Source organism: Adiantum capillus-veneris, chromosome 24 (assembly GCF_014529385.1).
Source record: "Adiantum capillus-veneris isolate H3 chromosome 24, ASM1452938v2, whole genome shotgun sequence".
NCBI lineage: Eukaryota > Viridiplantae > Streptophyta > Polypodiopsida > Polypodiales > Pteridaceae > Adiantum > Adiantum capillus-veneris.
The window spans coordinates 66,194,692-66,220,166 of NC_140954.1; the positions used below are offsets into that span (position 1 = coordinate 66,194,692).

The following is a 25,475-nucleotide window of genomic DNA, read 5'->3' on the forward strand; positions in this document are numbered from 1 at the left end:
GGGTGCGGTCTTCATGCAAGAAGGTCATGTCATTGCTTACGAGAGCCGATTGTTCTCAAGCCCGGAATTGATAGCACAGATTTATGAGAAAGAGCTTTTGGCGGTTATCCATGCTCTTACTCAGTGGCGGCACTACCTTCTCGGGGCGGATTTTACTGTCTTTGCAGACCATCAGAGTTTACGCTACTTCTTGTCACAAAAGCAGCTATCAAAAAAGCAGATGCGGTGGGCGAACATCTTGCTACAGTTTCACTTCCAGATTGTCCATGTTCAGGGACAGAAGAATTTGGTGGCAGATGCTTTGTCTCGCAAGCCGTTGGTTTTGGCTATTTCCGCGATACATCATAGGAGCTTCGAGGATATGGTGGAGCAGTATGCCACAGATCCAGAGTTTGCTGACGTTTTCAACTTTTCACACGGATATGGGATGGGGAGACAGTAGCGGGATATTCCATTCGGGATGGCTACTTGATGAGGAAAAGAAAAGGTTATAACTGAGTGCCACTATCCGCCTTTTACGGGTCATCGCGGCATTGCTACCACCATGAAAGAGGTAGAGAGATACTTCTTTTGGCCGAGACTCAAGAAGGATGTGGACGAGTTTGTGCGCAGTTGCTTGGTATGCCAGAAGGTCAAGTTTGACAAGCATAAGGTACACGGATTGTTACAGCCTTTACCCATACCCACCCGCCCTTGGGAAAGTATTGCAATGGATTTCATTTTTGATATCCCGAGAACACAGAGTGATCACGATGGTGCCTGAATGGTTATTGACAGATTAAGCAAGCATGCTCATTTCATTCCAGTGAAGAAAACAGTCAAGCCGAATCACTTAGCGAGACTGTTTGTGGCCCAGATCTTCAGATTACATGGCATGCCTGAGATGATTGACTCAGTCAGGGACCCCAGATTTACGAGTTTGTTTTGGAAGGCAATTAGGGAGAAAATTGGCACGCGGTTGCAGTTCTCGTCATCTTTCCACCTGCATACTGACGGGCTCTAAGATTGCCAATTCAGTGGTTTTAGATTTATTGAAGTCTTACATCTTGGATCAGAAGACTCAATGAGAAAAGTATCTACCTTTGGTGGAATTTGCCTACAACAACATGATACACTCTTCGACGGGGAAGGCGCCATTTGAGATTGTTGAAGGTGCTGTGAAGGTTCCACCCTTCCTAAGCACGAAAGATAAGATTTTTGAAGCTGATGAGTACACCCGCAACTTAGACACTACTTTTGCCAAGGTCCGCGAGGCTTTGCAGAAATCTAGAAAAAGGCAATGGATCGCCATCACGTTTTGAGAAGGCACGCTTGAGAAAGAAGAAGGGAAAGAAGAGGCTTTTTCCAAAGCTTAGTATGAGATACTATGGACCTTTCCAGATCTCCAAAAAGATCAATGATGTCTCCTTCCAACTGAGTCTCTTGAAACCTTTCAAAGGTGATGTGCCTGGTGATGGGGAGCCCGATGAGCAACCCGAAGTGGAGGAAAACGAGGAGATCCTTGTTCCTGAACAGATTTTGGCACATAAGGACACAAAGAACAAGGGTAAAGTAAGAAGGCGGTTCTTGGTTAAATTCAAGAACTATCTTGCATCGGATAAAAGTGGATGGAGAAGGAGGACCTAGCAAATACTCCTCAAATTGTGAACCTTTTACCTTGAAGCTTTTGGTTTACCCCGAATTCAGCTTGGCCACAAATCTGGTACAGTGGGATGCACAAGAGGGGAGTTACTCCGCTCCTTTGTCAACAGATGCCTCGATTTTAGAATACTGATGTCTCTTTGAGCTTCAAGAATACTGAGAGATGACAGTATTCTGCTGTATGATTTTATGAAATGGAATTCCTGAATATGAAACTGATTTGTTCTTGACTTGTTTTTAAGTGCAGGAACTAATAGACGAAATGACTGCAGCATTTTGGTCTAAAAGATCTCGAATAGACATGGTTGCAATAGGTGTTAGTCAATCGGGCATCTATGAGGTCCTGAGTGGATCTAGATGCGATTGCTAACAGCATTGCCGATAAATCATGGTCTAAGATCCGAATGAATGTTGAATGTGCTTTGTCATGTGATGTCCTGTGATGTCAAGTGATGTCCTGTGATGTCGTGTGATGTGACTGTCGATTGGTACATGTGCTAGATGTGTGTCCCTAGTGCGTCGGTACTAACAGTCAATGTCTGCTAAGGCAATTTATGGCCTCTGTCTGTTTTGCAAGCGTAATGCAGAAATTATTGGCTGCTTGCTGACGTGGTAGGATGACGCGGTAGGCCTTGTACGAACGCCCGCATTTTGAGGCAGTGGAAAAGCAGGGACTTACGCCAGTGGAAAAGCAGGGGTAGCATACGGCTTTTTGGCTATGCGATTGCAGAGAGAGAAAGAGAGTCTTTTTGCTTTATTTCTACGCAAGCTAGAAAGAGAGAAGAGGTTTAATTTTTTAAGGCTGGCTTTATTTGTGGCCTAGCATGGCATGAAAGAGAAAACCTCTTTTAGCTTTATTTTTCACAAAGCTTTTGATTTTTACCAACTTTTGGGGCTCTGCTTTTGGCATCCCTTGTACTCATTAATAGTGAGCAGGCCTCTCACAACTCACAGCATCTGGACGCAGAGTCTGAGTGTGAGCGCCTGCCCGCACTCTTGTACTTTGAACACAAATTAATACAAAAAGAAATACCGAAAGGGACGCCAGTCTTTGGGACCAATATCTCTAGGCACGGAACTCCGCCGAGCCAGTGTCGAATAAATTGTGAACTGCGAACTGTTTTGAAGTGGTTATTTGGTGTTGTCGCAGTAGATTCTTGACTTGGAGTGTCCAAGTCGGTTACACTTACATGAAAAGCATTGTGAATCCTCCAAGTATCAAGCAGCTTCAGTCTAAAGGAGACATCATATATCTTTTCTTTTATCTGGAAAGGTCCATAGTATCTCATGCTAAGCTTTCGAAAAAGCCGCTCCTTTCTCTTTTTCTTTCTCAGGTGTGCCTTATCAAAACGTAAGAGCACCCAATCGTTCTCCTTTAATTTCAAATCGCGACAGTGTCGATCTGCTACCTTTTTGTCACAGTAACACGGAACGGGCGGAACGGGGGTTCCGAGCAAGGCCGGCCGGAGAAACGGCTACGCGAACGGGCGGACGTTCCAGTTCCGGAACGTAACAGCGGAACGGCGTTTCAGCAGGGCGGAACGGGACGGAACAGTCCGGAACGGCCGGACGGAACGTCTGGCGACAGTTTTAAAATTCAAATTTGGGTGGCAGTTTTTAAATTTCAAAAATAGACGGCAGTTTTTGGAGCGCCCACTCATGGGATCGTTCACACTAGAGGTGTGTGTGTGTTTGGGGGGGGGGGGGGGGAGGTCTTCACTATTTTCTCCTATAAAAGCTAATGCACACCCCTCACAATTTCATAGCCCTCACTCTCCCGCATTGCTACTTGAGTCTTGAAGCGCCACTCTCTCCCTCTCACCCTCCCTCTCAAGCTTGAAGCTTGAAGCCACTCTCTCACACCCTCTCTCAAGCTTGAAGCTTCAAGCCTCTCTCACCCTCTCTCTCAAGCTCGAAGCCACAAGCTCTCAAGGTTGAAGCTTCATCCCTCTCGCAACTTGCAAGCTCCATTCCAATTTCCTTCATTGCATCCCTCTCTCAAGCTCCATCCCTCTCTCAACTTTCAAGCTCCATCCCTCCATCTCTCTCTTGAGTTTCAAGCCTCAAGTCTCAAGCGCCATCAACATGGCACAAGCTTCCGCATCAAATGAAGGTCCCTCGGTTGGTAAGAGAGGAAAGAAGGATGAGCCTTCATGGTGGGATGAGGTGCACTCCGAAGTCTTGGGCAAAGAAGGCGGTGCAAGATCATGGACGTGCAAACTATGTGGATTTCAACGCAAATCCGGGACAAGCAAGGTTCGAGCACATCTCCTTCACATAGTGGGAGAGCAAGTGAAACTTTGCATTAATGTGACGGCCGAGAAGAAGAAGGAGCTTGACATCAAGGATGCCATCATAAGAGCCAAAGCAAATGATCGACCCAAGCGGAAAGCCATTGACCCCAATCACTTGGTTTTTCCTTCTTCTACCACTCATTCGCACGCTTCCGTTGGAGGTAGTAGTGCGGCGGCTCAATCATCATTTCAAACGAGCACTGCCTCTCATCCCACCCATCGTCAACAAACTCTAGATTCGTCATGGGATCCCAAAAAGAAGGAGGATGTGGATGCCGCCGTTGCCCGCTTTTTTTATCACGATCATATCCCTTTCATAAAGGCTCGGTAAGTTCCAAGTTCTCAATGCTCTTTCATATCATGACCATAACTAGTATGTTTGTTTTTCAATCTACATTGTCTTCTCTTTTGACCTTTGTGACATGTACATTGTATAGGTCGGACTACTTCAAGGCAATGTGCACAAGGATTGGGGATTACGGGCCACGCTACGTGCCACCCACTTCAGAGGCCCTCCGTACTACTCTTCTTGATAGAGAGAAGGCCGTTGTGGAGATGGCAGCCGTAAACATGAAGCGACAATGGGCCAAGTATGGAGTGACACTCATTGCAGATGGATGGAGCGACACAAGGAGGAGATCCATTCATGGGCTTGTGGCTTATTGCAAGGGAGAGATGTACTTTGCCCACTCACATGACGCCACAGAAACAGGGAAATCCGCCGATGTGCTTGCTGGAGAGTGGGCGTCTGCCATAGAGATCATTGGCCCAGAGATGGTGTTGCAGCTTGTCACGGATGGGGAGGCATCAAACAGGGCAGCCGGCGCCATTTTGGAGGGCATGTATCCCCGCATCAAAGTGTCATTTTGTATGGCACATTGTCTCAATAACCTTTTAAAGGATATAGGGCGCCTACCTTGGATTGAGCCTCTCATTACAAGTGCGTCCAAGATAGTGTCCTTCATCAACAATCACAATCTCCTTCGTGCTGCATTCTTGAAGCGGTCATGGGGTAAGGTTCTCTTGAAGTATTGCGAGACCCGCTTTGCCTACAACTACCTAATGGTTCATCGCCTATGCGAATGTCAGAGTGCAGTGCGGCAGACCCTCATCAGTACGGAGTATACTTCCTCATCCTACGCAAGTTCAGTCGCAGGGATCTTATGTGCAAGCAAGTCAGAGGATCCCCAGTTTTGGGAGTCACTGAAGACTATAGACCAAATGGTACAGCCGGTACTCCACTTGCTTCGAGTAGTTGATGGCATGCAACCTTGCATTGGCAAGGTTTATGAGGCCATGGATCGCATGGTGGAGGCCCTCCAAACACTTGAGCCAAATGCAGATAGGTTTGAGGAGATTAGCTTGCTTTGTCAGAGCAGATGGGACGCCTATGCTTCCCCTTTCCATGGTGCGGCTTTTGTGCTGGATCCAGAGTTTCAAGGTGCAGGACAGGAGCATGATGGGGAGGTGACCAAGCAATGGAACGAGATCTTGACCATGTTTCACCCTAATCGAGAAGAGCGCCGCAAAATCAAGGATCAACTTGCTATGTACAGGGATATGCGAGGATCATTTGGGCTTGCCGATGCCCAAGTTGATCGCACCAAGATCTCCTCAGTTTTGTGGTGGCAGGACTATGGCTCAGATGGGCCAGAGCTTCAGAGACTAGCTATCCGCATCCTCAGCCAAGCGGTTAGCTCCTCTTGCTTGGAGCAATTGTGGAGTGTTTATAGCCACGTTGCATCCAGGAAGAGAAACCGACTTGCAGTGGAGAAAGCAAATGATCTTGTATTTGTGAGTGCAAACTTGCGTATGCTTTGCAAGTCGGCATCCAAAGTATCAGATCCCTTTCTACAGTGGGAGATGGAGGCAGAGGCGGAGATACTTGGGGAGGGTGGATCTACAGAGGTTTTACATGAAGTGGATGATGCGGACGAGCCTGTTGGGGATGAGGATTGGGATGACATCCATGATCTCCATGACACCACTACAGATTGGCAGGCTGGCTCTTCTGCCACTGGTCCTTGAGCCTTGGCCCTTGACATGTTTCCATTATGGCATTTTGGCATCTATGTATTGAGCTCTTGAGTCCATAGTGGCTAGTCTTTACTCTTGAGCCTCGACTCTTATCTTTTCTCAGTGCTTACCTTTTTGTAGTGCCTTGGCTGGCCTTATAAGCCACACTTGAATTTATACTATATAGTCATAGTCTTTTAAGTTTTTAATCCGTCTTTCTGTCTATTCAACTTTATTGAGCTCTTCAATCTTTGCACTTCCTAGATAATGTTATTTGTGATGCACTTAGTATGTTATGAGGTGTCTACAACCCCGGTAAATTGAATTTACATCCGCAACCACTAAATGGCATCGCGCACAAGCGACATGTTGAAACTTAAAACATGCTTGAACATGATTCTAATTGTCCAAGTAGGTGTTAGAAGCTTGGCTTATAGTTGTTTCCTAACTTATAGGCTGTTTTGAGGCTAATTTCAGCGTTTTTTGGTGGACCGTTCCGGCGTTCGCGTTCCGATCCCCGCCTATACGTTCCGGTACCGTTTCGAAGCCCCCCGTTCCCGTTCCCCGTTCCCGTTCCAAGTAACTTTGCTTTTTGTGTCTTTCTTGAGATTTCTCTAAAGCCTCTCTAACCTTGGCAAAAGCAGTGTCCAAGTCCCTCGTGTACTGGTCGGCTTCAAAAATCTTATCTTTCGTGCTTAAGAAGGGTGGAACCTTCGGAGCACCTTCAATAATCTGTCGAAGAGTGTACTGTGTTATTATAGGCAAATCTCACCAAGGGCAAATACGTTTCCCATTGACTCTTCTAATCCGAAATGTAAGACTTCAATAAATCCAATACATTGAATTTGCAATCTCAGATTGCCCATCTGTCTGCGGGTGGAAAGATGACGTGAACTGCAGCCGTGTGCCAATGTTCTCCCAAATCACCTTCCAAAACAAACTCGTGAATCAAGAATCTCTTTCAAAGACAATTGTCTCGAGCATGCCATGTAATCTGAATATCTGGGCAATGAACAGTCTCGCTAAATGATCCGACTTGACTATCTTCTTCAGTGGAATGAAATGAGCTTGCTTGCTAAATCTGTCAATAACAGTCCAGATACCATTGTGTCCACTATGTGTCTTCGGGAGATCAAAAATGAAATCCATAGCAATAGTTTCCCAAGGGCGGGAGGGTATGGGTAAAGGCTGTAACAATCCCTGTGCTTTATGCCTGTCAAACTTGACCTTCTTGTATAACAAGCAACTGCGTACAAAATCGTCCACAGCACCCAAAAGAAGTATTTCTCCACACCTTGCAAGGCGGTATCAATGTCGCGGTGACCCGTAAATGGTGTACAGTGGCATTCGGTTAAAAAGTAGACTTCCATTTTGAATAGCCATTGGTCCAACACGCACTTGTCGCGGCGACCGTTGTACGGTTCTGGCAGTTTAACATCAAGCTTCTTCTTTTGTGCAGCATTAAAAATTTTATAAAGTAATTGAAGTTCGCGATTGTCTACCTCCTCAGTTAGATCTCGGTCGTTTGGTTCGTCCATTGAAGCTTCGGAAGAAGATTGTGAATCAGTATGTGTAGTCCTATAAGTTGTAGTACGATTCTGGGAATTGTTTTGCATCAACATCTGATCCAAACGAGTGTGTAGTGATGCAAGGCTTGTGGAAAGTGTGGCCATCTGTACCTTGATAAGAGTACAAGCATCGTCAGATTGACCACCTCCGTCCTGAGAATTTGGCATGGTTACGTCTCTAAGGGAATAACGAACAGGTGCAAATTCTGGGAACAAGTTTTGGGGCGGGTACTCCGGGAGTGGAAATTATGTTTAGAACGGATTCCGGCTCTGGGGTCCGGTAATAATCTTGAATAAACTACCACTTCGGGTGGAAATTTTTTTATTTTTTTAAACAAGAGAACATTGTTCGGAATTCGTCGCCGGCTATGATGGCAAAAAGGTTCGTGCACGCAAAGTGCACTCTAGACCAACGTTGGAGGAACAGAGAGGAGCAACAACGTGCCAATGAAGAGATCGCTAGTTGATTGTCATATTTGGTTGTACGTACTTGTAATTCCAATGAATAGGTGCTTTCACATGAGGGGTTAAAAAATTAGGGTTGGCCAGGCAATTCAATCATTAAACATTGAAGTCACTTGATAGCATTAAAACATATACGCTATTGGTTGTTTACGTAAGGGGATGCCAACGAAAAAGTGCAATTTCAATCCAACGAAGAGGTGCAATTCCAGCATGGCCTGTCAATCAACGTCTCAATTCTCATGAGCAGACCGACACTTGCAGAAAACTCAGCCAAGCATGTAAAGAATATCAGCCCAGTCAGTGCAGAATAAGCAACCCAACATTTTAGCCTATGCAAGGAAAGGGGTACGCAAGGGGCATCAAGGGAAGTAAGTGATGTCGGGGCTGTATGCGCATGGGTGCCAGCAAGGTGAATAGGTGCCGTCCTTTCACATGAAGAGGTGCGAGCGCAATCCCGAAAGGACACCACCCGATGGAGGCTGGATACGTGGCACTCCTATACACACACATCAGCATCCGTGTCCTTTATGTATATAATTGGAACATAATAAATTTAAGTTACCTCATATTGTCATATGTGTATACCATCTTTCTGCTCCTTCCATGCAACGCCAGGAGAGGGTAGAGTGTAACGGCAAGGTGAGAGGCTCACAACCTTCGGGTCCGGGGAAAATAATTTGCTCTGATACCATTGTAAGGATTCTAGGTACTAATCCGTAATTAAGTACTTGAACTCATGATTAAGACTTAAAAAACTTGAACTGAACTCAGAAACAAAACTCAGAAGACTCTGTGTTTGATTGATTGAACGTGTGATACAAGGGCTCCTTATATAGGAGACGAAGAGACATAAATGAAGACATGTCTCCTGGTGAAGAGACATGATTTTAGACGTAAAGACACATCCTTTCGGCGAAGAGATGCAGCCAATGGGCGAAGAGTCGCACCCATAGAGCGAAGGGGTGTGCACTCGTCAAAGGAGTGTCTCTTTTGCCGTGAGACGTCTTTTGGGCGAAGGGGTGTGACCATCCAAGCGTAGGGGTTCTCCTTGGCATGGCACTTCGCGTATCTGAAACTAGGAGTAGATGTAATACTGTTAACATGGTCACAATCGTGACACAATCTATCATCAGCAACAAACATTTTGAACACGTCTGCGTTATTGTTAGCCATGGCAAATGACTACACCTGATGTGAAAAATGTCTGAAAAGAGAAGAAACGGAGCGGGACCAAGACGTGCCATATAGCACAATCCGTAGAAGATTGTAAGGAACCTGTTATGCAGTAAACAGTACTGACAAAAATTATGCACATAATGACGAAATTGCATGCGCAACGCTGTCTGAAGTGGAAACAGAGGCCGAAATGAGCCCGAATTGAAAATCTGAGCAGACCAATCTCTTCAAGTTCTTCCGAAGTATTTGTCGACCTGTTGACATTCACCAAAGCTCACTAAAATCTGAGAAAGTGAGCAAGACTGTGCTGGCGACGCTGACGACTAAGCCCGGGAGGACGCAACCTACTCTGATATCGATTGTTCGAATTAGAGATGCAAGGAAACACACAGAGCTTGGAGAAGACGAAGGAAGCTCAAGGCACACAACAAAGAGTATATATCTTAGTGTGCAATGGAAAAATAAGATAGCCCTAGAGTGATGGGCATATATACAATGAATGGGGAAAATTCAAAAAACCTCCTAGTGAGTAAAAAAATGCCCCGACGGTCCAAAGTGTGTTCACACACACCACTACCACATATATATGGTAACAAATAATACTTTAAGGTCAATGCATCTGAGGGCACAAACACACCGTGCCGTGTTCACTTTCCTTCTCTCTTGAAAGCGTCCCAAGAATCCTAGGAGAGCGAGGAGAGAAGAGCTGCTTTCCAACCACCGAACAAGCCACAACAGCAACCGAAGCCAAAACAACAAAACTCTCCAAAACCCCACCCAAAAGTGGATGAAAACGAACAAACAAACAAAAACGAAAGCAACGGAAACTCGAAGGACATGCTTCCATGCACACTTGCCGAAAGCAAGTCCTCAAAGGGCAACAGAACACACACTCGCACTCACACCACACAGTGACAAACACACACACACAGATACAATCAAGAACAACCAAGAAACAAGGAAAGAAGAGAAAAGAAAAGAACAATAAAAGAGCAAAAAGAAACCAAACCTGAAACAAGCAAGGCACCGACGAAGCAGCTGGACCACACGAGAGAGAAATGTCCAAACAACTCCCGCGAAGTCTACAACACCAGGAGGAGGATGGCTAGTGAGGGAGGCGAGGTCGCACAAGCAACCTTCTCCAAGCAGAAAGAGTGGTCCTGACAAGCTTCACCTTCATGGATGATAGGCGGCACCTCCAAAAGCGGGAACGTGACAAAAGAGACGAGGGATACGGCTTTGAACTGGATCAGCAAAGAGGGTGACAATTGCACAACAAAAGCCAGCCGAGGCAGCATGGCGAGCAAAGGGTGCTAAGCTGAGACCTCCAGGGTTAGCGAGCAGTGCATAGCAAGCTGAATCTGGAGGCTGCGGGAATTCGCAGCAGGCCAAGGGTGGATGCGCACTCCAGGGGCAGCAAACAGGACATGGCAGGCTGATTCATCATTCTGCAGGATGTGCTGCAAGAGGACGAGGGTAGCAAGGGGCAGCAGGTGCGGCAGAGGGCCGGCTGCAAGCTCGCGATGGGAGAAGCAAGGGGGCCAAGGCAGTGGGGAGTGGCGAGGCAAGGTGAGGCAGGGTAGACCTCCATGGCAGGGCACGGCAGGGCGGAGACCTCCATGGCAGGCAGGAGCCCTAGCCTCTCTCTCTCTCTCTCTCTCTCTCTCTCTCTCTCTCTCTCTCTCTCTCTCTCTCTCTCTCTCTCTCTCTCTCTAGTTATATCTTGTTATCCCTAGTTTAAAAATTTATTTTGTTAATCTGACTTGGTATCAGATACACCGCATTGTAACTTCCTGGTCTCATAGGTCATTTTGGCCTTTTGAAGACAGATACACCGCATTGTAACTTCCTGGTCTCATAGGTCATTTTGGCCTTTTGAAGACATTAATATAACATTTCATCTCTCTCTCTCTCTCTCTCTCTCTCTCTCTCTCTCTCTCTCTCTCTCTCTCTCTCTCTCTCTCTCTCTCTCTCTCTCTCTCTCTCTCTCTCTCTCTCTCTCTCTCTCTCTCTCTCTCTCTCTCTCTCTCACGCGCGCTCTCAAATTTTATGAAAATTGAACACTAACGTAAAGCATTATACCGGTTTTGTTTGCTTGTGAAATGCCTCCAGTCTACTTTTCAATACATCCGCGTTATCATCCTTTCGTTGTATCAATGGCTCTCCAGTAATCTGAGACACCAATGACCAAGATATTTTGTCCTCATGTGACCAAAAGGTACATTCATAACAAACTTCAAGCACCATCTTTGTTTGAGTTTCTTTTAAACTGTACATCTGCACCATGAACAATGATACTCCACTTGACAACAGAGAATGTTTCACTTACATCATCTAGTCCAGGAACTTTGGGAGGTGCAAACTTGTTGTGGTACGATCGACCACTTGCAGGATGAATCCAACGACCTGTTATTCTCTCTTCCAAAATTGAGTCTGCAATCTCAAAGTTCAGAACCTTATCTACTTTTGTTCCCTGATTTGCCAGCATGGCATCAAGCTGCATCACATGCACCAATGCAATAACGATTAATTACCTAATAAGGAAATAACTACTTAACCATAAGTTTCGTCTAATGTTATAAATGTAGCAGAGAAAATCATTTTCAAACTAATAACAATGCACATATTGCTTGGTTGGATAATAAGTATGCCTCCAACAAATTGAAGAAAGGGAGATTGAGAGACTCCAAATTGACTTCTAGCAAAACAAACAGTTACAAGAGCCCTACATCAAAATTTCAAGGAAAAAAATGGAAATATCTTTCCTTTTGAACACAGAAAAATGGGTGAAGAGTCCAAACAGTACCTTCTCAGCTTGAACAACGGTACGTGGAAAGCCATCTAAAATGAACCCCTTTTGACATGAGGGCTTTTTCACTGCCTCATTGATGATACCCACCACCAAATCATCAGACACAAGCTCCCCCTGTGATTTGCAACAAGGGAAAATGAAACTGAACTTATCTTTAACTTTTTAAAAAAGCATTTTCCAAAAATAACAACCGCACCTTGTCCATAGCCTCTTTCGCCTTCAACCCTAACGGAGTCTTTGCAGTCACTGCTGCACGTAGCATGTCTCCTGTGGCTAAGTGGCAAAGACAGTACTCATCCTTCAAAATTGGAGACTGAGTTCCTTTTCCACATCCAGGAGGACCTTCACCTCAAAAAAAACCATAAGGCCCACTGTCCCTTGTCCCAATGCTAAACTTGCTTCGATACTCAAAATGTGCGAATGGGGCTTTCTATTTGCTACCCTACCACATACACTTGCTACATACACAAACCACAACAAAATGTACTATCTTCAAGGAATGCATCATGAGATGTATAAGGGGAATAGGAAGGCTAAACAAAATAATCTTAAAATTCACCAACCTTATGCAAAAAGGTAGCTTCCTCTGTCATAACAACTGTAATTTCGTTTCTAATACATTAGAATTTCGACTGTTCCATTTAATCCTAAAGCCTGAATCTCAACGACCTAAACTACATATGAATGCTATCAGAAATATGACAGGACAATGGATGTTCTATATAGCACAAAATCCAGAATCAAGTAACAAGAAGAACAACATGCTTATCTATTTGAAGTATCAAAATTGCTGAGACCCTGCTGTGACTATTCTCTATGCTCTACGAATTTAGTGAGTACAAAATGACCTACCAACAAGAATAACGCGCTTGTCTGGTTTTGATGCACACTTCATGCGGTGGAGCAGCTCACTCATCAAGTCTGTCGTTGCCACATCAGCCAAGTCAGCGGCAGGGGCAGCGGAAGCCATTTCTGTACTTTTGTGCACCTGCAATTCCGGTGCAAATCAAAATAAGAAAGTGGGAATGGCATTCAACAACATTTGAGCGCATACCCAATTTCAGAACGCAGAGGAAGCTGAAGAAATCTCTCTCTCTCTCTCTCTCTCTCTCTCTCTCTCTCTCTCTCTCTCTCTCTGTGTGTGTGTGTGTGTGTGTGTGTGTGTGTGTGTGTGCGCGCGCGCGCGCTTCTCGAGTTCCAGAAAGCGGAACAACAGTCTACCTTACGCGAAGAGAACGCCCTTTTTTTCTGCGTAGAAAGGTTGAGTAGGTGTGCAGAAAGCGCCTTCTTCTGTGTGGGAGAGTAGATCTGCAGTCCTTGAAGACTTCAAAGGCAATTTAGCTTTTAATTAACTCCACCACGTGCCAATGCTAAAACCCCGCATTATAGGTAGAGGAGGAACAGAACCTTTAGGCTGGGTTCAGACGACGCCCCTGTGCAAAGCATTTCCGTTGTAGCATCAGAATTGGGCTTTAATAACGTTGTGGAGAATATTTGACAACCCTTCAACTCTAAGACGTGTGTGTGTATGTGTGTGTGTGTGTGTGTGTGTGTCTGTGAGAGAGAGAGAGAGAGAGAGAGAGAGATTATCATCTTTAGAAATAAATCTTTTCAATTTACTAGCATGAAACACTAGATGAACTTGATACTGTGGAAGTAACTCTAGTAGTAGATAGGCTAGGTCACTAAGCTTTCTAATAATCTTCCAAGGACCACAATACCTTGGCAAAAGCTGGTGGCACCGTCCTGTTGATAAGGACATAGACTTTGAAGGAACTGGGAGAAACGCTTTGACTCTTTCAAAAGCCATAAAAGATCTCATCTGATCTCCACAACTTTTAGCCCTATCAATTGCTTGTTAAATCCTTTCTTGGCTAAAGTTAGCATGTCTTGGATCTGTATAAGAAAGCTTTCCATAGTAGGGAAACAAGCCAGAGAACCTGAAATTCTTGAAGCTAGAGGAGTCGTACCATAATTCATTTCAAATAGTGTAAATCACATAGCTCTATGTGGATGACTATTTATATGCAAATTCCATCAAGGGAAGATATGTAAGACACATAGTCTCTCAACATATCTTCAAAATTTTGAGTCACCCTTTCTATTTGACCATCTATCTCAAGGTGATCACCTCTAATCGTATTTAAATTGACATTCAATTTAACGAACAGTTACCGCCCAAAATCTCTTGTAAACATTTGATCTTTGTCAAAAATTATGAATTGAGTTAATTCACCTTTTCCAATTGATCATTTGTCTCAAGGTTATCGCCTTTATCTGTATTTAAATTGACATTCAATTTAGCAAACAATTGCTGCCCAAAATGTCCTATAAACGTGTGATCTCTATCAAAAATTATGGATTGAGGTAATCCATGGAGTCTAAAAATATTCAAAATATAGAAATCCGAGACTTGTGGAGCAACCACAGTGTGTACGGTGGGAATAAAGTGAGCCATCTTGCTCAAACAATCAACCAATACCGACATAGAGTCCTTGACATTCAATTTAGCAAACAATTGCTGCCCAAAATGTCCTATAAACGTGTGATCTCTATCAAAAATTATGGATTGAGGTAATCCATGGAGTCTAAAAATATTCAAAATATAGAAATCCGAGACTTGTGGAGCAACCACAGTGTGTACGGTGGGAATAAAGTGAGCCATCTTGCTCAAACAATCAACCAATACCGACATAGAGTCCTTGGCTCTTTGAGTTCTTGGTAGTGCCACTATAAAATTCATAGAAATGCATTGCCAATTATATCCTGAAATTTGTAAAGGATTGTGAGTGCGTGAACACGTTGTGTGTGCGGAGAGGGAGAAGAAGAGAAAGAACACAAAATGTGGGTGGAGTAAGTCACCACAATGTGTGAGAGAGAGCGAATGTCAAGTATTTCTTAAACGGCACAACCCCCCCATATCTTTTGCCATGAGCTCCATAGTGTTTTGCATGACATGTATGTAGATGCATAGGTAGAGTGGCCATGCTATAACGAGACACACCAGATTGATCCTCTTAGGATAGAGATGCCTCCTACCATAGAGATGAGCGATATGGAGTTCTTTGACATGCTCATGCTAGAGGCTAATATGGTAATTATAGGGCATGTGGATATTGTCCCTATGGACGATGAGGGATAGACAACTATCTTGGAGTTAGGATTGACATGTCCATGTGTGACTAGTTCTGGTGGTGATGCAGTGAGCGTCAAGATACCTATTGTGGATAGATTGGCGGAGGTCATTGCACATGGCATTGATGCGCTATGCATGGAGATGCTGACAGAGATCACACGTTTGTCATCAGCCTTCGAGACTCTCATGTATGACCTTTTAATGTCGAGGCTCGACATTGCAGCTACAGTGGGAGCGTTTGCAGTTGGGATTATCAATTGAGACATGATCAACACTAGCATGATGCATCATGGAATAGTGCAAAGTCATTACAAGATACCTGCAAGACATGCATGATGATTCTAGCAGGGATATACGCCTCTGCACACCACTAGAGTGTATACGACAGCATGCATCGACTTCAAGAGAGACAATGGGTATAGGTTGAGATGAGATTCCTCCTTATATATCTCATGTACATAGTGTTAGGTCCTATAGTAGTACCACTTATCAACACATTCGCTTTTAAGTGCGAGATTTGTCATAAAATCTAATATCTACCTATTTCAAAAACACTTTCTCATATTGAACTGATCATTTAATATGGGGGAGATGAATGGGAACAAGAGGTAGAATATAGACATGTGCATACAATGGAGCTTATAAGACCTTAGGGTTAGCTTCATTAAAGACCTCCAAAGGTAAGTGTTAAAAGTCCTTAAACCTAGGACCTTAAGCAAGTTAGGGCTGACCTTGAGGTGGGAACCCTACCCAAGCTTGAGGTGCTTGCTTTGCTTTCTGGCTAAGGTGCTTAAGGTGTTTGTGGGAACCTTGCCCAAGCTTGAGGTGCTTGCTGTGCTTAAATGACTAAGGTGCTTGAGGTGTTCAATTCAAACATGATCTCTCAAGAGGCATAAAAGATTGTCATGCTTGAATGACTAAAGTGCTTGAAGTGTTCAGTTCAAACATGACCTCTTAAGAAGCATAAAAGTCACATGTCAAGATCCTTCCCATTTTGTCCTCATGATGTGATTGAATCCTATTGGATAGGTTTTAAAGGGTTCCAATAAAAATTTAGATGCATTTAAATAAATAATTAAGCTCTTTCTCTCAAAGAGAAAAAAGAGGACACTTGTCCAAATTATATAATTAAATAATACAAAAGAGAGAGAGGGGGGGGGACCAAGCATGAGAGGGGGGCTGATTTGGGCAACCTTAGTCTCGTTTTCACACACACACACACACATTTTTTTTCCAAGAAAAAGATCCTTCTATTAGTTAATGAAAACTGCCCATAGGGCTACAACCACCTCTTCAAGAGAGGGCTACAACAAACATGATGGGGAGACTCTCCCAATGAAAAAATGACATATATACAATGAGGCTAAATCAAGAGATGGGAGGAGGGAAGAGCCACATAGGTGGAGGGTAGTGCCATCTAAGCACACCCTGGACTATGGTGTAGAAAGGCCCAGGGCGCCAGAGTCGAAGGAAAGCCTCGCGGCGCTCCTGCATGCGGTCGGAGCTGCCCTGTAGTCCCTCAAGCTGTCCTCTGAGAGTATGGATCAGCTCTAGCCAAAAGTCACAAGCAGTCTCTGCTGGTGGCACAGGGCGAGCCTCAAAGATGCAGAAACAGCGGGCCCGCCGGATGAACCAAAGTGTCAGGCCACTGATGAGCTCCCAACACTCCTTTCTCTCACTGCACCACTCCTGTGGAGTAAGCTCTATAGGCAGGTTGGAGTGTAGGTCGCCCCCCCTGCATCACTATCATCCTGCTGGTGGAAGATAGCTCAAACTGAAGTGTCGGGCCCGTGAGGGTGGACCACGCCGCTGCCCCCCAAGTGTACTGTCGAGCCATGGAGAGAGCAGGCATCAGCCAAAGAACTCGTAGCCACACCTGTTGGGCCGAGGGACAGTCCCAAAGACAGTGACGCTGACTCTCCACCAAATGGTCACAAGCTGCACATGCGGCCGAGAGACCGCTATGCACTAGCCAGCTCCCTACTACTGTAACTCTGTGTGCGACCAGCCACTAAAACAGAGTGACTCGCCTTGGCTGTCTGGAGTCCCACAACCTCTCCCAAAAGGCTGCCAAGAACTCGCCTGTGAGACCCTCCTCCTGCCAATGACGTGCTGAGCGGGGCGGGCCTCTCTCTGTGCTGCTAGTATATGACGTCCCAGTCGAACAGTGTACCGAAAGAACGGGACTCCTAGGTGGTCTGCAGAAGAGAAGGGGTCCCTCCATAGCCACTCACTAGGATCCCACTGTACTCGTGCCAGTGGACAACACTCCCAAGCCCATAACCTCTAGTGTCCAGTCTCAAGGGCTGCTGGGTCAGGGTCTATGACGCAAGTCCTCCCACAGATGCCCACTACTCGGATCCTCTGAAAACAACACTCTGCTACCTGCGGGGCCTCTACTGCAACTTGTTGTAGTCATCTCCCACCCTGCAGCTCGAAGAACAGGGCTGGGACAATCTCTGAGCAGGCCCTGACTGAGATGAGAACCTCCATTCGTGTGAAGGCTCCCATCCACCGGGGTGCTACTGGCTCGAGAGGCGTGAGCCACTCAGCTGGAACCGACTCTGAGATGTCCTGACACATGCTGTGCACCCCTCTCATGCCCTGTAGTAGCTGGAACCCTTGTACCTCCTATGACAAACCTGTGAACTCTAGCCAATCACCTAGAGAGCGCGTTGGACCTGTTGCCATGGGACCCCAGGAAACATGAGGCCTACTACCAACCAAGTGGCCTCTCTAAGTGCTAACCATGGGGTTCCACACAAGGGGCTGTCGTAGGCGCTCCTCCGTGCAAGTAGGTTGTCTCTGCTCTAGGCCTCGTCGCAAGAGCTCCCAAGATCGAAGCAAGCTCACAGCGAAGCAATCCTCCAGTCTCCTGCTCAAACCAACTCTGCGCATCTCTGTAAAGATCCATCTGGTCGAAGGTTGCCAAGGGCCTCTTGACTGAGGCACCCTGGCACGAAGCCACTGTAGCAAGAGCTCCTTCCAAGGCTCCTCACTTGGAAGAAGTCCTTTGATGATGAACTTCCCAAGAAGGGCTCTGCTCTGCCGTGCTGGATCAATGATCCCAAGCCCTCCCTGAGAACAAGGAAGCGTGATGACCTGCCAAACCACCTTGGCTCGGGCTATTTGAGTGTCACGTCCTGACCAAAGGAAGTTCCTGATCAGCCTCTCTACATGGCTGGTACAAGAACTTGAGAAGATCCAGCAGGAAGTGATGTACCACATAGTCGCCAACAACACCTGGTTGGCAACCACTACTCTGCCAGCCAGAGAAAGTCGTGCTGAGCTCCAATGTAACAACTTTCTCCTGATAGATAGGAGAAGGGGAGCAATCTGTCGCTCGGGAGATAAGTCCAAACCAACCTGACAACCCAAGTACCGAATTGCAGCCATGGGGGAATCCACCTAAAACCCTCTCCTGGCATCCAATCTGGCACAAGAGCACTACCAACCGAGAAAGCCACAGTCTTTCTCCAGTTGATCAGTGCGCCCGATGCACAGCAGAAGGTCTCCAAAGCCTGCTCACATCTGTGAAGGTTGGCCTCCTAGCCATCTAAGTACAAGGCTGAGTCATTGGCAAACTCAGCGTCCTGTATCTCATCTCCCCGAATAGGGAGTGCTAAGCCCCGTAGACCAACCTGCTGTGACACCAAAAATCTTCACATCGCCTCCGCATAGAACAGAAAGAGAAAAGGGGCAATAGGACAACCCTGTCTGACCGAGCGTGTAAGCATGAAGCGATCACCTCTACCTCCTACCAAAAGTACCCGACTGTGAGCCTGTCTGTACAAGGCTGACACCCCTCTGATCCAAGCATCTGAGAAGCCCATCCTGCGTAGAGTGCCCTCTAGAAAGTCCCAGTCAACTCTATCGTATGGTTCTCAAAATCAAGAAGAAGAATCACGAGGTCCTCACCACGGAGCCGTGCCAAGGCAGAAGCCTCCCAAAAAGTAAAGATGTTGTCAAGGATACTGCGTTCCTTGACAAAACTTGTCCGAGTCCCATGTATAAGGCTCTCTAAAAGTGGCTGAATCCTCAAACTCAGAGCCTTGGCAAGAATTTTGTAAGCTGAGTTGAGGATGGTGATGGGGTGCCACTATTGAATCTCATCCAAGGAGCCACCCTCCTTGGGAATGAGGTAAATCAGGCCCTCACTCATGCTATCAGGTAACACTCCTGTGTGCAAAATGTATTGAAAAGCACTACAGAGATCTGGGCCAAGCAGGTCCCAGTACTCCAAGAAAAAGTTGGGAGTCAACCCATCCTCACTTGGACAGCTACCTCGGGGAGGGCCCTAAGAGCTGTGTGCAGCTCCTCAAGCTGAAGTGGCATCTCTAGCCTCTGACGCATCTCCTCAGTCACAAGACAAGGCATTTGTGCCCAAACCTGCTCCATGCATGCATCCTGCCGCTCTGACTGGGGCTCTGCAGACAGTAACTCACGGTAGAAGTCAGTAGCAACTACATGCATATCCTCGGGCTCACAAGCAACTGACCCGTCGCGCCTCCTCAATTGACTGACCTTGGCATGCGAGTGCCAAGGTCCCATTGTCTCAAAGAAAGCACCAATCACTGTCACCCACCCGAGTCCACTGAGATGCCTATCGGTGGAAAGCAAACTCATGTCGCCTCTCCTCTGTGCTAGCAAGCTTCTATCGAGCCTGCTGTAACTACTCCTCCAACCAAGGACTGTCTGGATGTTGCTCCTGCATCCTCTGTAGTGAAGCAATGCCCCGTCTGAGACGCTGCTCCCCCTCTCTCGCTGAAGCCCGGCGAGCCAGAGACTCCCGAAGAAAAAAATGGCTGATCTGAGCTAGGCCTGAGGCCACTCTATCAGCAGGAGAATCCTGTCTGTCCATGCCCTCTATCCAGAGAGCCTCTACCCTCTCTCTGAGTGCTGAGTCCAACAAGACCCTCTTTTGGATACGGAGCATCGTGCTCCCACTCCTCTGCCTGTCTGCCACCACTGTGAGGATCACTGGTGCATGGTCCAAGAAGGAGGTCCTTGCCAGGATGCCCACTAAGATCCTCCCAAGTCACTGAAGTGGTCACTAGTGTAGAAGATCTATCCGCGATAGATTCACTCCTCCCACTCTGCTGTCCGATCGAGAGAAGGCAAGACTGTCAGGGGGCTTCACAAAACCAGAGTGTTGCCATGTATTCGAGACCCTCAGAGTCATACAAAACCTCTCCCAAGCTGCCAACTCGACCCCATGCACAGTAACATGGCTGCCACCAATCCTGTCAGAAGGCTCCTCCAACATGTTGAAGTCCCCTCCTATGCACCAATGATCTGCCTGTGGTGGAAGAGACTCAGCAATCTGTGACCAAAACTCTGCACGAGCACTCACCACATTGGGCACATAGATGTTCGTGAAACCCACAAGGCCACCCTGAACCTGCATAGTAATCCATTGAACCCTGCCTGACACAATAACCCCTCTGCCCACAATGGCCTACTGCTGCAGTGAGTTTGCAATAGTTATACATACCCCACCCTGGATGCCTCCAGGTCCAAAAGCAACTGACCAAAAGGTATCATATCGTCCACGCAAAAGCTGACCACATCGCCGAATGCAGCTCTCACACAGATGGTGCTCCTGAAGCATAAGGAGATCAATCTCTCCTCCCACAAGGCAAGATGAAGCTCCTAACGTAATCGGCCCTGCTGACACTGAAATTGGGCCCACCTAGTCCCTGCACGTTCCATGAGACGATCCTCATGGGGAGCGAGAGAGAACAGATGCTGCCGCATCAACTAGATGGGCTATCTTCAAGGCTGGCTTGGATGGGGAGTAATCCGCATCTGAGCGTCCTCTAGATAGGCGTGACTGCAGTGAGTGCCTAGCCCAAGCCCAAGCAGAGCGAGCCGTGCGTAAAGCAACCTCCTCTGTCCAAGAGTCCTCATGAATGTATACATAGCATGGCAAACACTGCGTATCAGCAAAGAAGTAAACCACAATATGCCTACATCCTGCTGAGTCTGGGGGTGTCACCGCAAACTTGGCCAATGGCCACAAAGTCTGTAGCATGTCTGTAACTCCTAGTTCTCCCATGTGGTGAGAGAACTCTAAGACCTGTGTATGCAACCATCCCAACATTGAGTCGAGAGTCCACTCTGTCTCGGCCCTATCGCAAAGGGGGAAGGAGAAACCAACTGCTGAGTCCAAGGCCTTTGTCCCCCTAGTGGCAAGGAAAAGAGAATGGACCCTGAAGCAGGCTGCCTCATGGTCTGCGGAGGGATCACCGAGAAAAAGAGTGAAGCCATAGTCGAAGAAGTCCCAGCGGCGCCAGATGTCAATGCTCGTCAGACCATGAGGGATAGCTGCAAGGGAAGATGTCTGTACGTGTAGAGGGGGTCGTAAGAAAGGTTGACCCTCTCTCTCTAAAGCGACTCGTGGCAAAGGCGCTGCCAAGAGATCTCCTAGCTGCCGGAGAAGGCCCTGCCCCCTGGGTCGACTGTGGAACTGGAGTAGGAGGGGGGGGAGAAGGAGCTGGAGGAAGCGGTGGAGAAGAGGGGCGGGAGGGGGTGACAGAGGTAGAGGGGTGAGGTGAAGAGGCGACTGGAGTAGAAGGCGGGGGGGAAGATGAGGAAGAGGGGGGGAACTCTGGGGGGGGAGAGGCTGTCGAGGGTGAATCTGGGGTGGGGGCTGGAGTAGGGACCTCCTCCCGCTCTAGAGGACCAAAGGGGTTCCTCGTGGGAACCCACTGCTACTGAGTAGGCGCTTGAGGGCCACTCTGAGTGCCAGGTTGACGCTGTGGCCCCTATCGTCGTCTAGCACGGGCCTGCTGCCATCCCTCCTCCGCCCCACTAGAGCCCCAGGCTCGGAGGGTGGCTCAGCATGTGTGCATTGTGTCTCTGTCTGTGGCTGCGGGCGAAGCCGGGTCAAAACCATGTCTCCACTGTCGAAAGTGGGCACGTGCTGCTCGGATGGTCAGGGGACTCATGGCGATGACCTTGGATGCCATCTCGGAGGTCTCAAACTTGATCTGATAGTAACCCCGTCCGAGAATCTGTACATCCAAGATCTTGCCCACCTCTGTGAGAAGGCGGGCATGGAGAAGGTCACGCAACTCTCCTCTGCTAGGTCGAGTGTCGAGAATCTTGCAGATGACCGAAGTCGCCTGCAAACGCTCTACTTTTGCGGCAAGGCTCGCTTGCTCTGTCGTCGACGAAAGAGCAAGTCGAATGGTGGGCTCAACGGGGTTGGGCGAGGGGGCTTTGGGCGAGTCCCTCTGTGGCAAAGCTGGAGCCTCCGTCTATGTCTACTGCTGTGATGTAAGAAGAGGGTGGCAGGAGGATTCTACAACTTGGCGCGCAGAGCACTGTCCCAAAAAAGACTCAGTGCTGTAGGAGCCAACTTGCAGGAGGCTATCGGGAGGAAAGAGATCAAGCGGGGCGGGGGGGCAACAAGTGGGGGCGGCTATGGCGGGAGCGATGGTAGCAACGGTGAGGGCGGCAGTGGCGGGAGCAGCTGCAACACAGGGGGGGCGGTAGTGGCGCGAACTGCTACAGCAGGGGGGGCAACGCACGGACGAGCAGGGCAGCGAGGGCTGGCGGGCAGCGCTAGGGGGGGCGATGGGGAAACAGCAGCAGCGAGAACGGGTCTCGGATTCTTCAGCAACACTCTTCTACACACATACATTTTGATGGTGTGAAGCAAAGAACTCCATCTCCTTCTCCAAGCTTGAGAAGTTGAGAGCCTAGACCAACAGTTCTTGGCCATGGAATGCAAATCCAACCAAGATCCAAGCTTCAATGGCATGCTCATCTTCTCTACCATCTATATTACTATGCTAAGATAAGCTACAAGAGTAATTTATGGTGAGGAAGGTACTTCTTTCTCGTATGTTACTTCTTCTTCCTGTTCCCTACCCTCATTCCCTGCTAGCTCTCTCCACCTTTGAAGTGTTTGAGGTTTTGGACTGAGGCCTAGGACAAGTTAAAGCTTTCATTAAGTCGATTAAGGGCATAGTTTTGGTGCATGAATCTTTCCATCTTCATTGCATCAATTAGGTCTTAAGGAGCACAAAGCTTGTATTGTACCAAGTCTCTCATTATGGGAGAATCTATAATACAAAAGCCTTTTGGAGGGGGGACCGGCTCCAAGTAAATCCGGTCCTCAACTGTTGTCAACTTCTCTAATTCTCTCTCTTGCAAAGTATTGTTCATGCCAAGCTAATTAGGTATAATGAATATGTTGCTATCTATTATCAAGTCTTCTCTTTATGCGCTCGAAGAATTCTCTTAAAAATGATCGCTATAGCTATTTTAATTCCGCTACTTTCCATGTTACAAATACAATTCCATTACATTGGCATCAGAGCTATTGGTTTCTCTTTTCTTGCTGAAGAAGAGAGGTCCTTAAGTTGTCCACAAAAGGTTGGAGTTGTTAATTGCAAGAGGGTAAGTGGGACAGGGATCTATTTTCTCGGTGGGAAAAACTTAGTTCGAGGTACACCATTGAGAACTATAGACTTAATAATGGAGTCTTTTGGAACTTGTCTTTGGCTTAACCATTATTGAGCTAATAACAAACTTGGCAAGAACCATAATCCATCAGACACTATTAGACCCTCTCCACTACTCTTTAAAATCAACAATCTCTAAACCACTGGTGTGGTTGCTTGAGAGCCGATTTTAAAGAGTCAAGAAGGGTAGCAACTACGATTTTGAGGGTACCAAAGCACAAATACTACTTACATAAGTTTAATTACCATAGCTGAATGTTGACAACTTTGATTTTGCACATGAAGGTGCTACTGAAGATGCCCCCATGCTTGTCAACTACCTTTGTCACTAGGCTACAACAAGCTATGGTCAACCGTGCCCTACAAGCCGAAGTTACCCAACAACTTCGCAGTTATGGCCTCCTTCAAACTCCCAAAGATGAGAGAGAGCTTAGGAAGCCTCTTAATGAGACTTTGAAAAGAAGACTCTCTCCGGTGCGGGAAGAAGAAGAGGAAACCACTGAAAGAGAAAGAAGTGATTCGGAGGATGTGGCTCCACAAAGATGGCGGTCTCAACGATTACCATCTCCTCCTAAGAGGAAACGATCGCCGCATAGTCCTTCTCCTCGTCATTTTCACAAGGAAGGGAGGAACCAAAGGAAGAAAAAGATGTCACTCTCTAATCCATCTTCATCATCTTCCTCCTCTCCCGATGAAAGCGGCGGCTATTCTCCTAAAGAATACAAGAGGAGAGGACATCGCAAGTCCCATGCTGCTTGGAAAAGGTCTTACGAGATAAAGAAGTTCAAGGAGGGAAGAAAGACCATCTCTTTTCTCACCTATGATGGCACCTTTGGTGCTACAAACAAAGTTTTGTCCTTCATCCAACAGTTCAATGCGGCTTTTGGAGACGTGGACTTCACCGAGTCCTCCAAGCTACGCCATGTAGCTATGCACTTCGCAAAGTCTGCTCGTCAATGGTGGGCTAGTCTTCGTGGGAATGGCAAAGCCCCAAGGACATGGAAAACTCTACGAGTTTCCATAACGAAGCAATTCCTTGCAAGCGATGCCAAGGACAAAGTGCTCACCGAATGGCGAAGTTTGAAGCTACTCTTCAACGAGTCTATCCACAAATATGTAGACAAGTTTTGGGATTTACATCTCAAAGCTACAGTCTTTCAAAGGATAGACTTTGTCGAACAAAAGCAACAATTTTATGTGGGATTACCTGAAGAAATGGCTGAGTATGTCAACTCACAACGGCCTAGCACTATCACCGAAGTCATCAACCACACTATGGTTGCTTCAAGGATCAATTTCCAACAAGGGGCGAGAAGAAATTTCGTGCCAATGAAAAGCAAGGATCGAAATGAAGCTAAAGAGAAGAGCAATGCTCAAAACTCTTCCCAAGGCAACACCAACACCAACAACAATAAGGCCAAGGAGAAAGGAGCTTACAAAGGTAAAAATAAGCTCTCTCTCGGAGAATTAGAGGCCTTTCGTAAAGACCATAAATGATTTAAGTGTGGGGATCAAGGACATGGTTATCATTCTTACCCCAAAAGAAATGTACGTAATGACACTTCTAGAGCTTCCATGGTTGAAGCTCCAAAAGAGGATACTCATTGCAAAGGCTCATCCCTTTCCTATGCTTGGGGATAGGTGAGGGAGTATGATGTCCTTATTCTCTTTGACCCTGGCTCTACTCACAACTTTATATCAAAGGAGTTGGCCACCAAGCTGGGCATACAAGCTTTTGAGATGGGAGATACGATCACTGTTGTAATGGAGATTTCAAGGGACAACAAGCCTCGTCACGCCCTTAATTGGGAAGTTCAGGCTTCATGTCCAAAGCTATGTCAACAAAGAAGATTTATTCATCTCCCCTCTCCAACATGAGGATGCTATCCTAGG

The 25,475-nt window shown here is 46.8% G+C and overlaps 2 protein-coding genes across 3 annotated transcripts in view; one reads left to right on the forward strand and one right to left on the reverse strand.

The window, feature by feature from the left end:
- Positions 1-13,349, reverse strand: part of LOC147426506 (adenylate kinase 3-like) — a 47,620-nt gene extending 34,271 nt beyond the window's left edge. Inside the window, exons 1-6 of one of the 2 annotated variants that reach the window (XM_086497936.1) lie at positions 13,194-13,349; positions 12,825-12,960; positions 12,169-12,314; positions 11,967-12,086; positions 11,490-11,657; positions 11,243-11,332 (exon numbers count right to left, since the gene is read on the reverse strand). In XM_086497936.1, the coding sequence (XP_086354062.1) occupies positions 11,243-11,332; positions 11,490-11,657; positions 11,967-12,086; positions 12,169-12,314; positions 12,825-12,942 (642 nt within the window). In that variant the 5' untranslated portion in view covers positions 12,943-12,960; positions 13,194-13,349. The other variant, XM_086497937.1, reaches the window with a different exon arrangement.
- Positions 3,367-10,817, forward strand: LOC147426507 (uncharacterized). Its single transcript, XM_086497935.1, has one exon. It carries the CDS (start codon positions 4,179-4,181, stop codon positions 5,961-5,963), a length of 1,785 nt encoding a protein of 594 aa, XP_086354061.1. The 5' UTR covers positions 3,367-4,178; the 3' UTR covers positions 5,964-10,817.
- Positions 13,350-25,475: the final 12,126 nt, after the last annotated feature.